Source organism: Solanum pennellii, chromosome 2, assembly GCF_001406875.1.
Source record: "Solanum pennellii chromosome 2, SPENNV200".
NCBI lineage: Eukaryota > Viridiplantae > Streptophyta > Magnoliopsida > Solanales > Solanaceae > Solanum > Solanum pennellii.
Genome location: NC_028638.1, coordinates 52,545,868 through 52,562,810, shown reverse-complemented (window position 1 = coordinate 52,562,810; position 16,943 = coordinate 52,545,868). Strand labels below are relative to the sequence as shown.

At 34.6% G+C, this 16,943-nt stretch overlaps 2 protein-coding genes across 2 annotated transcripts; one reads left to right on the top strand and one right to left on the bottom strand.

Annotated features, from left to right (window-relative positions):
• Window positions 1-1,052: 1,052 nt before the first annotated feature.
• On the bottom strand, window positions 1,053-8,552 carry LOC107011667 (T-complex protein 1 subunit zeta 1). The gene is made up of 15 exons (XM_015211249.2): window positions 8,262-8,552; window positions 8,111-8,174; window positions 7,004-7,139; window positions 6,069-6,220; window positions 5,922-5,969; window positions 5,457-5,549; window positions 4,593-4,699; window positions 4,393-4,507; window positions 4,222-4,308; window positions 2,784-2,988; window positions 2,567-2,661; window positions 2,204-2,272; window positions 1,981-2,088; window positions 1,777-1,895; window positions 1,053-1,542 (listed from the first exon to the last, which is right to left on the bottom strand). The coding sequence occupies exons 1-15, from the start codon at window positions 8,393-8,395 to the stop codon at window positions 1,467-1,469; spliced, it is 1,608 nt and encodes a 535-aa protein (XP_015066735.1). The 5' UTR covers window positions 8,396-8,552; the 3' UTR covers window positions 1,053-1,466.
• Window positions 8,553-11,479: 2,927 nt separating this feature from the next.
• Window positions 11,480-16,880, top strand: LOC107011026 (ultraviolet-B receptor UVR8-like). Its single transcript, XM_015210340.2, has 11 exons — window positions 11,480-11,684; window positions 11,758-11,902; window positions 12,029-12,139; window positions 12,231-12,291; window positions 12,661-12,779; window positions 13,041-13,126; window positions 13,227-13,428; window positions 13,764-13,817; window positions 14,799-14,909; window positions 15,982-16,038; window positions 16,510-16,880. The coding sequence occupies exons 1-11, from the start codon at window positions 11,656-11,658 to the stop codon at window positions 16,705-16,707; spliced, it is 1,173 nt and encodes a 390-aa protein (XP_015065826.1). The 5' UTR covers window positions 11,480-11,655; the 3' UTR covers window positions 16,708-16,880.
• The last annotated feature ends 63 nt before the right edge of the window (window positions 16,881-16,943 follow it).

Genomic DNA, 16,943 nt, shown 5'->3' with positions numbered 1-16,943 from the left:
TAAAGAATACTACATCCGCCTATGAGAAGCGAAAAAGGTGTGTGTTTGACAGTTGAATTGTACTTTATTAATGCATCGCATAACCGAACACGGCACATCCTGTAAGTCTTTGTGATTCTAGCAGCAGCCCACATTACATCCATAGTAGAATAAAATCTTCAGCTTGGGACCTACTAAATTTTTTAAAGGTTATTTGGTAGAAGCCAATTTTTATATTTTGTGTGCGCCAATTTGGTAACACTATTTACGGTAGATAAGAGGTAAGCTTTGTTTTTGGCATAATCAAATGTGGAATTGGGTGGTTCAAAAAATTATTCTGCACGTGCGAATATACATACATCATATATTGGAACTTATCCCATTTCAAATATATAGATATATATGGGCTAATAATCCTACAAAGTCAACGTTGACTGTCCATCCTTTTCAAATCTCATATACCTTTCAATAAGATTTTTTTTTTGGCTAAAGACAAAAGAGTTGACAAATCCATTTACTCCACCTCTTACACCCTTTCTTGTTGTGGGAGGGGCAGGGGAACAAATGCCACAATTCATTTGATGTGAACTATAATAAAATGCAAAGCTATTTTATCTTGATCTGATTGGAGGTATTAGACAGTTCTGAGATTATTTATTCCACTATTTTATACCTTAGTAATACTGCTTAGCCCAAGATATGCCTGTTTGGTTTAGAGTATAATGAAGTATACTACCTCTACCTTATTTTAGATCCAAAATTATTTTCTTTTAACGCTGACTTGCGATACATTAATTAAATCCAACATTAATCATCCATCGTTTTTGGAGTATAGAATACAAACACTGACTAGTAATACATTAATTAAACATTAAATTGACAACACAAACCTACATAATAGTGAACAAACTTCTATTTTGCTATCCATGCATGACTATCTAAAGTCTAAGCCATATAATCAACTGTTTAACCAAAATGTCAACCTCCCTAGAAGACGACAAAAGGATCAAATGTACAGTCAATACCCATTAATGATTTTACGTTCATCTTAAGAAGCACTCGGCACATACATCCACTGAGAATGTGTCTACTCCATGAATTTATGATCAAAGGCTTTGACTCATACAACCACTAATTTGAGATTCGAAAAGAGTTTAGAATGATTTAGTACTGAAGATGTTGGATATAAATTATAATAATGGTTCTAATTGTGGAATACAAGACATGCTAAATAGGCAACTGATGAACAAAATCCTCCACCATGAAAATGAAATTCAAAACTCTTAATTCGTTTGACCTGCAGTGGAGATATAGTCCTATATGCAAACCCAAGCAACAAAATAACGCTCACTTCTCAGACAACCACCAACTACACCCATCCGGCCTGCCCATCTTTTTAATTTCATTCTTTCACCAAGAAACACCAAATGAACACCATGAAAAAAGGAAAAGGGAAATCACTGATATTAGATGTACATGAAAGAAAGCTAAGTTGGTTTCCGCATATTACGTCCTGCGCGAATTACTTCGTCAACAAGTAGCAGCTGAGATGCTATGACAGGGCTGCAAAGAAAAAATAGATTATTGATCAGGTGCAATACAACGAAACTCGCCTATTGTAGGGTTGGCGAATTTAAAAGGGGAAAAGGGAAAAGAATACCAAAAGCAAGTAACAACAAATATCAAGCTCCCGTTCTCACAGAAAAGAAGATTTCACGAAGAGTATAGATATTGAAACATGAATCACCACATGCTCATACAGCAGAACATTACAAGTAAAAAGTAAATTCCACATACCCAGAATTCACAATCTGACGCTTAACAGCATAATTGTCAAATATCCCTTCCATTTGGGGATCTATAGGTTCACCAGTGTGCTGATTTAGTCCAACAATGTTTCCCTTGTCATGTTCTCCCTGCAAAAAGATGAGCTGTCAAGATGATAGTTGAATTAACTACTGTTGCATTCATGAACATGGAGCAAGAGGCTAATTCAGATACCGTCAGCGCTATAATCACATCTTGAGTATCAAGGCCAGAGTTCTCAGCAAGTGTTTTTGGTATCACAAGGAGGGCATTAGCAAAAGCTTCCACACCAAGTTGGGCACGCTGAACAGATAATTCGTCAAAGGCCAAAGTATGTCAGAATATGTACACAAATATACAACACCTGAATATATCTTGCAGAGGGAAGTATTTAGACAGCAATAAACTGTGCACATACCCCTTTAACAGTTTTCTTCACTTCGTTGATCAGGTATTGTCGAGCTGCAACTTCAAAGGCCCCAGCACCCTTAAAAATGATCACACAAGAATATACCTCAGGAACAGGAGATGCGTTACTTCGTTCTCATGATATGAAGAGAATACACTACTTTAGAACAAATGAATGCTCAAACTTCATTACCAAATACAGGCACATGGAAAGCATCATAATTCTATGTACATAAATTTCGGCCCAAAGATAGATACGACAGTCAAAATAATACGCAAACAAAGAAAAAGCCATCAAGTGAGGGCACTTCTACATGGAAATAACAAAAAATATTCATTTTCTACAGTTCCAGGTATCAATGGACTAACATACCAGTATAACTGCTTCATCTTCAATGGTATTTTTGACTGCTCTCAGTCCATCACGAACAGCATCTTTAATTTGTGCTATTGTATGGTCATTTGGCCCTGGATAGAAAACAACGGAGTTTAACAGAACAATTCCTCAAACAATGACATTACTGGACCACCACAGCAAAACAATATTCACATGAAAAAACATAAAACAAAAACCAAATAAGTCAAAATACCTTTTATAAGAATAGTGCAGGAATGAGGATTTTTGACATTTTCTACAAATGTATACTTCTCTTCGCCAAGAACATGCTCATACACCAGACCGGCCCAGCCAAGGCACTCAGGAGTAAGATCATCAACAGAGTTAACTGCGTCACCGCCACATGCCAAAACCAAGCGTTCCATGTTTCTTCTCTTTGCTCTTCGAAGAGCAATTATCTAGAGCATTAAATGAAAATGATACTCCGTTCAATGAAAGATGAAAATAAGATTCTTCTAGGCCACCGATCATTCAAATGAAACGTTTATGTCACAAAATCTTAACTTTGGAATCTCAAATGCTATTATGAATGACAATGCATTAACATTTATTAAATATAAAATGAGAATTGCATAAAAAGAAAATGGGGGAGAAACGTTAAAAGGGATGCAATTGTATTTAGGTGTCAACTTAGGACAAAAAAACTTTATGAACTTATAACAAGATGTTCAAAGTTTATATATAAGCTTTACTTTGAATTTAATGGACTGACTTCTATGAAATTCACTATATTTCATAGAGCACCGTTTTTTGTAAAGATTTTAAATGGCGTTTGCATTTTTTCATGATCATTCTCTAATTTTTGACACTGTAAGTCATATATAGGAGTATGGTCAGTTTCAAATTGTTAAAAGTAGTTAAGAACCATATCAGTCTCACAGGATCATAATTATTTTTTTTTTACTTTTTTGCATTTTATAATGGTTTGTTATTGTTTTATATAACAAATCAAACATTCGAATAATAGTGTAACTTTAAGATGAAGCTCAAGAAGATTACCTAGCTGTTCTGTATTCCATACCGATATCAAAGAAAAAACGAGGTGATTGGGACAGTTTTGAAAAGTTTAAATTTGATCTTTCCCGTATGAGCATTCGGTACATGTATCAGTCCGTGGAAGAGTGAAAGGGTCACCACTACTGAGGATTATTATGCGCACTACAATAACCAAAAAATTGATATTGATATGGTATAATTATTTTAAGATAACTGACCCAAGTCATACCATTGACACCCCTAATTGTATTCAGGCTTACAGTGACCGACCTTGGTCTACTTGGGACAAAGAAACTTCTGATGAACAGTCAAATATGAGAATGCAACACCCTAATACTTCTATCGACACCAATCCTTGCATATATGTGGGATGGCAAAAGCATCCATGCATATGTCCATACTCCATACCCATCATAGCTGCTCCATTTTTAAGTTAGAAATTCATACAAATGAATTTTTTCATGACCAAGAACAGTTGCACAGAAGTTCCAACATGGCAACAGAAGGAACCAGTGTGTTTCTAGGTAGAGAAAACATGCAAAACCAACTTGAAGAAGCCACATGCCTTCAACAACAAAATGACTCAGCTTGATAATTTATTAAAAACTGAATACACAAGAGCGAAAACAACTTACTCCTTCCCGAGCGAGAAGGTCAAGGGATGTTGGATCAATCCCTTTCTGATTGATAACAACAAAGTTGTTGTCATTCCCTGAACAAACCTGCACTCAACAGAATAAAGGCTGAAATAAATATTTCATAAAATTAACACATACATGGCAAATACTCCCGACTAAAGTGCAGACCTTGTTTTTAAGATCAATGATCTTTTGCACTCTCTCATCAACTGAGCGCCTTTCGGCAGCAACCATTGCCTCCCTCTGCTCCGCATTTGAGTAGAAAAACCCAGCATTTACTTCACTGAGAAAGAGAAGTGTGTCAACTATGTGAACTCCATAAGTTCAAGCAATACATGTAATATGAAGCTGTGATGAACAACAATCACCTCTTCTCATATTCCAATGATACATTACAAGTCATAATGTAACAATTCTCAGCTCGTCTTTTCATGTCTGGATGTCTTGAACCATGGTCGAGCACAAGACCCTCAACCTGAAAGCAGAATGAAAACATGAGTACTCCAACATGTTAAATCTGTACTCGCTAAGTTCAATTTTCAGTTTTCACTGTCCAGAACAGACGGGTCTGTAGTTGGTGCATTTCATAAGGAAACTGTCCTAGGTTGGGCTTTAATAGGCTGACTAATTGGAACAACACCAATTTGATTCTTTTCCAACCTCCCTCGTAGATTGCTTGTTCTCTGTTATTTTCCTTCCATTTCCCTTTATTTTTCTGCTGCAGATATTCTAGAATTAAAGATAATTCTCTCAAGCATTCAAAATTAAAATTAAACAAATGGTTAGTAAGCAAAGAATGAATTGAACTTTGTATCTTTTGGATTTTCAGGAATGATATTCCTGTTGCAAGTAGACTTGGCATTTCAGTTGGAATTTATCATTATAAGTATAACGATGACAATTAAACATGTGTTTAGATAATGGGTCAAAGTGTCAAATGATATTCCTGGTTGACTGGCAAAAATTGTGAGAAAATGAGAGGAAAGGGTCAAAGCAGTTACTGGATGCAGTAACAAATAAGAATGTTCAATTACCGAGGGAGAAAGAAAATTTACAGTGTAGGCATTTCTTGAAGTTACATGCCTCCTAAGGAGATCATACGATTTAAATTCATGTATTATCATTTTATCAGTATCATACTCTTTAATCTAATGCCAAACAATGCAACACACGAATTACTCTGTAAGAATTGACAACAAACATTCAGAAGTTATAAGTAGCTTTTGACATACCAAACGAGTGTCAACATCAAACTTATGGCGCATGTGCATTATTTCAACCATAAAAAGATCAATAGCTTCTTCAGGGTTGCGGATGCAGAGCACCTGTCACACAAGTTGCAGGAATTCTAATAAATCATCAGGAGACGGGAGAACTCTCGGAATAATACAACAACAAAAGAACGCTAACTTCATAAAGATGGAGAGACAGATAACAAGTAAGCAAAAGCAAATTCACAAACATGTTGTATGTTCCCATTGTTCTGTTCTTTTCTTTTTTTACAACAAATTGGTCTAGATAAAGTAATAGCAAACTCCCTCTGTCAGAACCATAAATCACTTTCTAAAATGATATTATCAGCCTCCCTTGATCCTTCCCTTCAGGATTATGTCCAAATGGAACAAACAAGGATAAATAAGGACCAAATAGTCTAAATAGAAATCTATAAATGCCTAGAAGCAAAGAGTAGCACTCACAGCGTTCGCAACAATGTCTGTCAGTTGATCAGCCAGAGATTCATACAACTGTGCAAGACAATAAATTGGTATAAGCTCTAACAATACAGAAAGGGCATTTAAGCAGAAGGATTGTAATTTACATCACATTCAAAGTGCAAAAGAAACCTTTGTTCTCAATGTTGTTCTTGCAACCATCTTCAATATCTCTTTATCTGGCTCGTCACCCATCACTACAGGAGTCTTAAATTTTTCAAGAAATTGTAGTGTTGCTCTTTTTGCAATTTCAAAACCATCAACTAGCACACGAGGATGCATCCCTGCAAAAAAGTTCCAAGCACTCACAACCTAAATTAACTAAAGGATACATTTGAGGAGGAGACTGCAACAGTCATCTTTGGCAGGGGCAGGTGTCAAGTGGGTGGGTTAGGCTGAATTCAGGCAGGTCAAAATGACCTGAGTTAATAAATGGACGGTTTATTGACCTGTCCAAAAGCTACTTGGGCTGAAATGAAATGGGCTAAAAAAGGGGTCAAAACCCAACTCGACCAATTTTTACTAAGTTCTAATTACTTGGTGTTTCTTTAATAATTTTTTAGCACCTAATAAAGTTATTATTTTTCTTTATCATGGTTATATATAACATATCAAAGAAAAAAATGTTTTTTAGAAAATATTTGACAAGATTTCTCATAGATCAATTTGGACTAGATATCAACCCAAATTCAGATGGGCTGAAATAGGCTGAGCTAATAAATGGGCAGGTCCAGACCAAACTTGAGGGGTTGGGAGGATTATGATTTCATGGGCTAATTTTGTCACATCTAGGCACAACGAAGAAATGACCTGAATATGATAACTTAACAGATCACCCAAATATTTTTCGATAAAGTTAAAGTTAACAGATCACCCAAATATTATCATTTCCCAGATCATGAGTATGAACAGACGAGTAAAATGTAATCATGAAATAGTTAGCTGCAATATTTGGGTGACGTTTTATAATCAGATGAATGCTGAGCTTTTCTTAATAATATCTCTTATATATCACCAATGCCAAAAGAAAATGCAACAAGTTGCTGGGAAAGAAATATATGGCAAACCTTCATCGATGCAACGCTCAGATTGTTTCATGAGCTCCCCAATGAAAAGCACAGTAGATGTTGTTCCGTCACCACTTGTATCATCTTGAGCAACAGCAGTCCTAGCAATCATTACTGCAGTTGGGTTTTGTATTTGCTGCAATTTTATAAGCAGAAAGTTACCCATACATCATCAAATTAATCAGAGCCAATCGTTTTAGTAGTTTACAATTAACATCATCAAATTAATATTCTACATTTAGCTACATAAAATGAACAGCGAAGATTGTCCACATAATCAAGCCCAGCTTCCATACTAAAAAGTTGTAATTGTAATACATGGCCCAGTTTCAACTTCCATTAGAGCTCTAACAGATGAACCACAAAGAAAGATGTTCAATGTAAACAGGACAATCCTAAACATGTGCTATCATCAAATGTTAAGGTGATCAGCATTAGCATTTCTGATTTTCAGTGTGAACAGCTAGTCTCAGAAAATGCCCAGTACTTTTGCATTGTGGACAAGTAAGATTATTATCTGGTTTATCCTCCATCATAACAATAAACTGAATATCCTACTAATGTGCCAGCCCTATCCCACCTTCCTCTTCCCATCGCATTTGGAGAGTTGTCGTAGCTCTTTTGGACTTTTTTCAGAAAACTGGTAACATTAGCTCTTTTGGACTTATATATGCAGCACATATTCAGACATCAGTATCTTCACTTTTTCTGGATTAAATTTGACATATTTATAGAGTACTTTACAAAATACCATCAATCACAATCTTTATAGTTGTAGATTTTTCTATATGGGTCCTAATCTCTAAAGTTATCGATATTTGAAAATGTTTGGGCAAAGTACTATAGTCCTCTGGAACGAATAATAGTTCCATGATTTTTTGTTATAGAGGGAGTAGCATTCATCTTGTTACTGGATCGACTTCCATCAACAAACTTAATTCTACATCTCAATACCATCCACACCAATATCAAGTAATCTTAAGGACACTTCAATTACAACATAGACTGCTACGTGTAAATTATATATCAAAATATCTAAAAAAAAAAAAAAAGTACTCCACGAATATAGCTGAAAAAAGATAGAGGAGTACAACAAGGAGAACTCACCATCTCCTTCAGCAATGTATTTCCATCCTTGGTAAGTTTAATGTCACCGGCACCACCAACAAGCCTAGCAATTACAAGTATACAAATCTCTATAAAATGACCTATACTAAACCAACATACAAAACTCAGAAAAATAAAAAGTGCAACTCACATTTTAATGGTGCCCTTAGGGCCGAGATTGGTCTTGAGAACATCCTGCAAACCCTTGGCGGCATTAATGTTCATGTGAAGCGCGGCCGATTTGTTGAGTACCTCCGCATTTGGATTCAAAACCTTTACAGACATTTCACTTACTGCTATGGAGTTTTGGAGGCTAAGCAGATCGCTGTAAGACTGAGAGAGAAGCGTGGGGGCTGGGTTGGGTTTTGAGGCCTTTCTGGAAGGGTTTTGTTTTCTCCTTTCAAACTGAACCGGTCCGGTTTACACATTCACTACAATCGAAGGCTATTCTCTTTTTTTAACAACAATTCCCTTGTTTTAAATACTTTAAATTTCAAATATAAATTTTTAAATACTTTATTTTATATAGTTTTTACAAATATATATATATATATATATATATATATATATAATTGAATGAAATGAAACAAATCATAAACACTAGTCCACTATCCTAACCCTTATATACCTAAAGTAAAACCTCAAACAACTAAACTCTAAACTTCGAATTTTATACTCGTAATGGTCAAAAAAAAAAACTCATAATGGTAAGCTTATTCCACGAACCATAATCCTTAAATCTGAATTCCACAGTTCAAAACTTTAACCACAAACCTTGTTACACAAGAGTCTCCCCTTATTTTACGTTTTTCCTAGATAGAGGAGTCATCACTTCTTAACTGCGTAGTATATCTAGGTTTCCTAGGATGAGTAGGTCATCCTTAATAGGACAAACTTATAAACCACAGTAGAATTGAGGTAAGATTTATGTTTCTCTTCTTATATTTTGTTTATGAGGTAAGGTTTATGTCGCCCTCCTTGTATTTTTGCTTGTTTTTTTTATGCCGAGATCTAAGAGTGTTGCTCATCCTTTAACCCTCTCACCCTCTCAGAGTTGTTTTTTTTAAAAAAAAACAACAACTTAACCCTAAACTAAAAACTCAAACACTGAGCCTTAAACTTCAAACCTTAAACTAAAAACTCAAATACTAAGCCTTAAACTTCAAACGCAAAACTCTCAATCCTATTCCACGAACCCTAACTCTTAACTTTAAACTTCAAACCTCTAAGGACTAAACTCTAAACCCTAAATCTCAAACCTCAAACTTCAACCCCTAAGCCCTATTCCACAATCTCAGTCCTCTTAACTCTATACGTGAACATGTAATCCTAAATCTTAAACTTTAAATACTTAACACTAAATTCCAAACCTCTAAACTCAACCCTAAACCCTATTACATATAAATATAACACCAGCTAGAATACTTCTGTTCCTTTTTTATATACATGATCAAATTTTTCTTATAGTCTTTAATGTTCAGTTTTTTATTTATTTTTTCTTCTGGATAATAAATATCCTATCATAAAACTAGTTAAGTAAATTTCTATTTTCATGATCGACAATATGGTCATTCAAAAGATGAAGTTCAAAAGATGAAATTTTAAGAAAAGAAAGAGAAAAAAAACTTAAACTTATAGTCAAACACGCTTAGCCTTAAACTTCAAACGCTAAACTCTTAATTCTATTCAACGAATCCTAAGTCTTAGCCCTAAATTTCAAACCTCATGGACCGAACTCTTAGCCCTTATCCTAAATCTCAAACCTCAACCCTAAACCATATTCCACAATCCACAATCCTCCAACCCTAAACCCTATTCCACAATCCTAATCTTAAACCTTAAACTTTAAATTCTTAACCCTAAATCCCAAACCACCAAATTCAACTCTACCCCCCTACTATATAACTGTAGTACTAGCTAGGGTACTTCCGTTTCAATTTTTGAAGAATCAAATCTTACAAATAGTCTTTAATTTTCAGTTTTATATTTGCTTTTCTTTTGGACATTAAGCATGTTATTGACTTACTTAAAACTAGTTACTATATATTTATTTTTACTTTACTTTCATGATCAACAATACAATCATTCAAAAGCCGAACTTCTAATTTAAAAAAATTATTTCTTTCTCCATAGTTCATACTGTCTCCATTGATGCATGAGATCTTTTATATATCTCTATTTATGTGATTATACAAAATACGTTATTACTGTTTTTATTTTATAAAAGTAAATGAAATCGTCTACAATATTCGATAATAAATATATTACTGAAGTGATAAATAGCCAATATATTTTTGTATTTACATTATCATCACATTTTACTTGTTTGAACACGAATCTGTTTTAAATATAATAACAAAAAATAAACAGTACGATTGAAATGAAAAAATCAAAATGATTAAATAAATGAAATGAGTCAATTTGTTTAAAATTTATACGATTCAAATTGAAAAAATCAAAATGACTAAATAAATGAAATGAAATAATTTTGTTTAAAATTTATTTGGGTTGAAATATGTCAAATCAAAATTGATGAAATATATACTAAATCGTAATCCAAACTCACCTATAGAGGAGTTGATTTTATCTTTTTGAAGGTGTTAATGCATTGCAAAAAAACTGGTTTATGAAGCATTATCTTCTTTGATTTGAAGATGCCAAGACAGTCTATAGGATTGTAAATTATTTTGATATATTAAATATTTTTTTTATTTTTTTTTAAAGAAAACGATTACATTCATAATTTTTCTAAAAGCAATTGAGTATATCTATTAGTACCAAATAAACATCCTTAATTATCCTATATTATGTAGAATCTTTATTGATGAACTTTATTATTATTATCACAAATCATAACCCTATATCATACACATATAAGTTAGACACAAGAAATTATCATTTTAATGAATTAGATAATACATTATCCTAAAATCACAATACATATTTTAGTAACAATCATTTATAATTCAATTATATTATACACTACAGTTTGTTAAATTACTATTAGTTATAAAGATTCATCTATATAAGAAAATAAATATAAAAATACTTAAAATAGGTTAACAAATTCTATTATGTAGAGTAAAATCTCTTGAAATTATAAATAAATTCTATGACCAAATATATATTTAAAATTCAAGTCCCTATTTTGGTTTTCACTTTTCATCTTTGTTTCACTACAATATTCACTAGTGCTTTTTTGATTAAAGAAAATGAGGAGGATAGAGGAGCAATGTATATATAGGTCACTCAATTAGTATATAATTAAAATAAATCTTCTTTAAACTATATTAAATACTATTATGTGGTAAAATAAATTATTAAAATATAAAGTTGAGTCCCCCAAGCAGCAATAATTAGAGAATGCATCATAATAATTTATATATTAGGGGCGCCTCCACTGTCCTCTCCACTCAACCAGTCCACAATATACAGATTACAGAAGAAGCCACCATTTTTACCGATTCTTGAACGGAAAGCTCTAAAATATTCAGAATTAGCTCTTTAGCAAACTGAAAACTGAAAGCAGTCGGCCATAAGTATATATGGCTTCTAGAAACGCCGTCATCGCTTGGTACAACAGCTGAAACTTTTCTCACTAGTAATTACTATGTTTAATTTATTGTATATATGTGTTTAATATTCAGGGGCTCTGGAGAAGATGGTCAATTGGGTATTGGAAACAATGAAGAGAAAGAGTGGGTTTGTTCAATTAAAGCTCTAGAATCTGAAAAAGTTTCGTCTGTTGTTGCTGGAAGTAGAAACTCTCTTGCCATTTGTGAAGATGGCCGAGTATGTTCTCAATTACTCTTTCACTCTAGATTGGATTATTAGTTTATTACCCTTTCTTCTTTTTTTATTGATTAATTTTTTTTTTTTGGGGTGTGATTTTGGTTTGTGGGTGTGTTGAATAAGCAGTTGTTTACGTGGGGTTGGAATCAAAGAGGGACATTGGGACACCCACCTGAGACAAAAACTGAGAACATTCCTAGTCAGGTTAAAGCTCTTGCCAATGTGAAAATTGTTCAGGTAATATTAGTATGCCAGCTTTAAATATTATTTGTGCAAGAGAATTGCTGGAGTTTATGGTGTAGGTTTTATTGGATTTCTCTGATTGCAGGCGGCAATTGGTGGCTGGCATTGTTTGGCTGTTGATGATCAAGGCAAGGCTTATGCTTGGGGTATGCCTTTGCTTTATTTCATCTTTATCCTTGATAGTACCATTTTGTCTCTAGAACAAGAGGGGTTACAAAAGTATTATTGTATTCTAAATTTATCAGTTTGCATGACTTTTCTTTTTCAATAAAGAATACTGAAAAGAAAGGATATGTTTCATTTTTTTAAGCTTTGCTAGATTATATTCACAAAGTTAACATCTTTGAACTTTGTGCTTTAGTAGGTTAAGACAACAAGGTCTCACCATCAAACTACTAGTTACACACATTTTTCCTATAGTTTACCAGTCTGCTTTAATAGTTTGGTTTTCAAAATACTGGATTCTGGTGGTTTGGAGCAGTTATTTATTTTTTTCATGTTCATGATCCTTGCAGGTGGTAATGAGTACGGACAATGTGGTGAAGAACCAGAAAGGAAAGATGACACTGGAAGGCCTGTAAAGAGAGATATTGTGATCCCTAAGCGTTGTGCCTCTAAGCTTTCTGTTCGTCAGGTGACATTCTCGTATTGATTCATTTCATTTGAGGAGCCGGACGCGTGGAGTTACTTTCCTTGTTTTGTTGGTTGATGATTCTGCAAAGAATTTTCCTTTTTTCCTTGTTGCTTTTTGTTCTGTATCCTGATAAATGCTCACCGAATAATGGAGATGCAGGCCTATTAACTGCTTTTTCCCTCCGTGTATTTATATTATTTGCAGCAATGTTCAATCTGTTGCCTTTTTTGCCAACTAACTCCTAATTTCTTTATATAACAGGTAGCTGCTGGTGGTACACACTCTGTTGTTCTTACAAGGGAAGGACAAGTATGGACATGGGGTCAACCATGGCCTCCTGGTGACATGTATGCTCTATTCTTATCATTGGTCTCTATCAACCATGATATGTATAATAAGTTATTTTCTTGTTTAAGAATTTCACTAGTGCTGCACTAAACCTTGCAGAAAGCAAATTTCTACTCCCGTCCGTGTACAAGGTCTTGCAAGTGTGAGGTTGATTGCAGTAGGGGCCTTTCATAACTTGGCTCTTCTTGATGACGGAGTTCTAATGGCATGGGGTAATAATGAGTATGGGCAACTTGGAACTGGGGATACCCAGCCAAGATCACAACCCATTGCCATTCAAGGGTTATCTGGTCTCACTTTGGTTTGTATTAATCTGTTCTTCTTGTCATTTTGATTATGTTTTTGTTTGTAAGATGATTTGTTCTTGATCATTTTGGTCCAACTTCTTCTTCTCCTTATATTTCTCTTCATTTTCTCAGTAAGTATTTCTGTGCGTTGAACATTAAGTTGTTCATCATGTTAAAGGACCAGTTGTTCAGTGCAGTTTCTTTGGATATATCGCCTTACCAACTAACTTACTGCATGAAAAATACAAGCCCCTACCAATTCTAAATGAAACTGGCCAAAGAGTTATAATGAGTATATAAGATGTATTAATAAAAGAAGTATGTTAGCTATTTCTATTTTCATGTCCAGGTTGATATCGCTGCTGGAGGATGGCATTCTGCAGCTTTGACAAATGAGGGAGAGGTATATCTTGTGTTTTAATGTTTTATATTAGTTCTGCATAATATTTTTTGCTTTGTGTCTCATGTACTTTTTTAACGGCAATCAGTATATATGTTCCTTGAAGATAAAATACACCTCCATCTGAACGTTTTGCATCTGACCATATGTCATTGTTATGGTATCAGATCAAAAGATCTACTGATCCCTTTTTTTCTGGCTTCTGTCAAACCAAAGTGGAAATACTTTTATTTATGGTGCTTTTCTCCCCCTTCTATAAATCTTTTTAGTTTTTACATTCTAATAATATAGTTCTTTGAAGTTGCATATAGTAGGCAATATGCATTTGTTGATTAGAATACATCAGCTTTTTCTCTTACTTGCTTGGATTGCAGAGGAGGGGGTCAATATTCTAACAAATAACCATCTCGTTCACAATACATACACTCTTTTTGCACTTGAAAAATTGATATTATTGGGTTGTATGGCGGGTTCCGATGTGAAAGGCCGGTTTCACTCCAAAGCTCTTGAGATGTGAAATGATAAAGCCTGCTTTCTTTAAAATTGTTTTGTTTTGTTATTTATTATCTGCCAAATGATGGAATGTATGATCATACTGCTTGGTTAGAAAAGGCCGGTTTCACTCCAAAGCTCTTGAGATGTGAAATGTTAAAGCCTGCTTTCTTTAAAATTGTTTTGTGTTGTTATTTATTATCTGCCAAATGATGGAATGTATGATCATAGTGCTTGGTTAGCAAAAAGGTCCAATATGAGGTCTATTTGGCAGATGAGTTGTCAAACTTTAGTTCCGTATTTTCTCATTGCCATCATGTCGGAAAGATTGCTTATGGAAGGAGTTCATTTAGATCACTGTGCAGACCTGGCAACACATTCTCCCAGTTTGCTATCTTGTGCCTTGGAAGAACCTCAATACAGAATCATATTCTCATGATCTTTTGTAGTCAACAACCTCTGTCAACTGTGTGTTAACTCTGCTTACTGCAGGTTTATGGCTGGGGAAGAGGAGAACATGGTAGACTTGGATTTGGGGATGACAAGAGTAGTAAAATGGTGCCGCAAAAGGTTCAACTTTTAGCTGGGGAGAACATTGTTCAGGTGAGTTGTTTGTATCCTTCATTATTAGTAGGTTTCTTTCCTGCTCATCACTATGGAAGTAACCGCCCTGTGCTTCATCCACTCTCTTTGTATAGCTGATAAAAGTACAAAGCCATGGAATATAACTTGTATGTCCAGGAAAATGAAAACTTACACTCATGTTCATTATTTTTAGACTGATTTTTTATTTTTTTTGATAAAAGTTTATTTTGGACTGAATAAGAGGGGTCTGCCTTTGCCAGAATCTTATTTGAGACTGAAATATTTGCTCATCATCTAATTGGCACAAATGTGGCAAGAAGTCTCAGAAGTTTCTAGAATTAAAGGGACGCTACTTGATACAAAATTATGTGTAGGTTAAACTATTCAGAAAATATTGCAAGGAGTATTAATAACTGTCAAAGAAATGCAAATGAGAAACACGGCCAACTTAAAGGCTGAAATAAAAGACTCAGACTTGGACTGAAAAAAAAGACGTAAAAAGACCAGAACTCTGAGAAAGAACACAAGTAAATCAGGGCTTATAAAAGTGGAACAATGCTCTTTTCTTCATCAAATTCAGCTATTCTTCTTCTTCTGATGTTTGAGTAAGAACTGTATATTTTCCATTTAACTCTCCCAGTGGAAAGGTAGGGGAGCTTCAGCAATTTGTTAGGCACTTAAGCTTACAGTTTATGTAGTAATAGTTTTTATTCATTACATCGCTGCCCCAGTATGTCTCGTCAGTTTTGGGGCATACTTGGTATGCATTTAGCATTCTATAATAGAACACTTGTGACCAAACCGATGGGCACAGCCAACTGATCAAGAAAACGCGTGCCTTGAAAATAAAAAAATGCAGGAAACCAAAATAAAATGTTCTAAAACTTGGCAGGTTGTATGACCAATTGGTGTCTGATTCTGGAATGCAACACTTAGTATCCGTGCTTGTTGGTTCATCAAAGAGTGTGGAATTAGACTAATCTGATTGTGAATGCTCATGCTCGCGATACAAATTTGTTTTAATATATATGATCTTATCCACCCTTCTCTCTGTAGTTTTTGGATGTGAGGTCTCTTTCTAATGATGCAGGTTTCATGTGGGGGAACACACTCTGTTGCATTAACGCATGATGGTCGAATGTTTTCTGTGAGTTCAGCCCCTGTTTTCCTTCTAATCGTTCAAGTTTGCATAAGTTAGCCTCACGCTAAAGCCCATTTTTTACTTGTTTATAATCTTCAACTAGTACATGTAATTGTCTTGTCCTAAACTTTTTCGCCTATTTGTTATAGCAACAAGCATTTGAATAACATTCTTGTGGGCAACCCGCAATCTCTTTTTAAGCTTTAGGAAAAAGTTGAAATGTGAGTGTGTTGAAACAGTAGGTATATATTTCCACAATTTGTCGACACCACCCCATATTTCAATTTTGAAACATCCATGATCCATTTCCAAGGGACAGGTATATTAGAAAATTATTTTAAACGTTAGATAAATTGATTGGATATACAGGCGTTTGGTGTAGTGGTAGACTTAACTACGATCATCGATAATCATTCTTACTGTGTTTTTGTACTCGGAGATAAAATAACAGTTGACTGGCTATTTGTAATGTGGCAGTTTGGGCGGGGAGACCATGGACGACTAGGATATGGTAGAAAGTCGACGACTGGTCATCCATCGGAAGTTCCAATAAATATTCCGGCTCCAAGTGATGTCAGCAGCACAGAAGGAGGGCGTTGGTGCGCTAAACTGGTCGCTTGTGGTGGCCGCCATACTTTGGCGAGTGTTGAGTGGCAGACATTTGAGTCTGAGTAGTCGCTTTAAAAAGTGTCATTTTTAAGTCTGATCTGATTCAGCGGCGTCACTGTTGTATGAGGTGATTGTACTTCTGTATTATTATTACTCATTGAGCAGTCTATGCAACTGAGGTGGAATATCCAGAATTTTCTTTTTCTGGTTGGGTTAGCGATTACTATCTGCTTCTGTTTATCTACTGGTACTATGTTGTGAATAGCCTAATTATGCCGCCTTCTTTGTTGCTTATTTCCAGT

Bases quoted from the DNA above. Each gene is read 5' to 3' on its own strand.
- LOC107011667 (XM_015211249.2), bottom strand. From the start codon at position 8,395: ATGTCTGTAAAGGTTTTGAATCCAAATGCGGAGGTACTCAACAAATCG. The intron at 2,089-2,203 runs GTATGTGCACAG...TTATCTGTTCAG, and splicing joins TGAAGAAAACTGTTAAAGGG to CGTGCCCAACTTGGTGTGGA. The intron at 1,543-1,776 runs GTATGTGGAATT...TTTTCTTTGCAG, and splicing joins CGTCAGATTGTGAATTCTGG to CCCTGTCATAGCATCTCAGC.
- LOC107011026 (XM_015210340.2), top strand. From the start codon at position 11,656: ATGGCTTCTAGAAACGCCGTCATCGCTTG. The intron at 14,910-15,981 runs GTGAGTTGTTTG...CTAATGATGCAG, and splicing joins CTGGGGAGAACATTGTTCAG to GTTTCATGTGGGGGAACACA. The intron at 16,039-16,509 runs GTGAGTTCAGCC...GTAATGTGGCAG, and splicing joins ATGATGGTCGAATGTTTTCT to TTTGGGCGGGGAGACCATGG.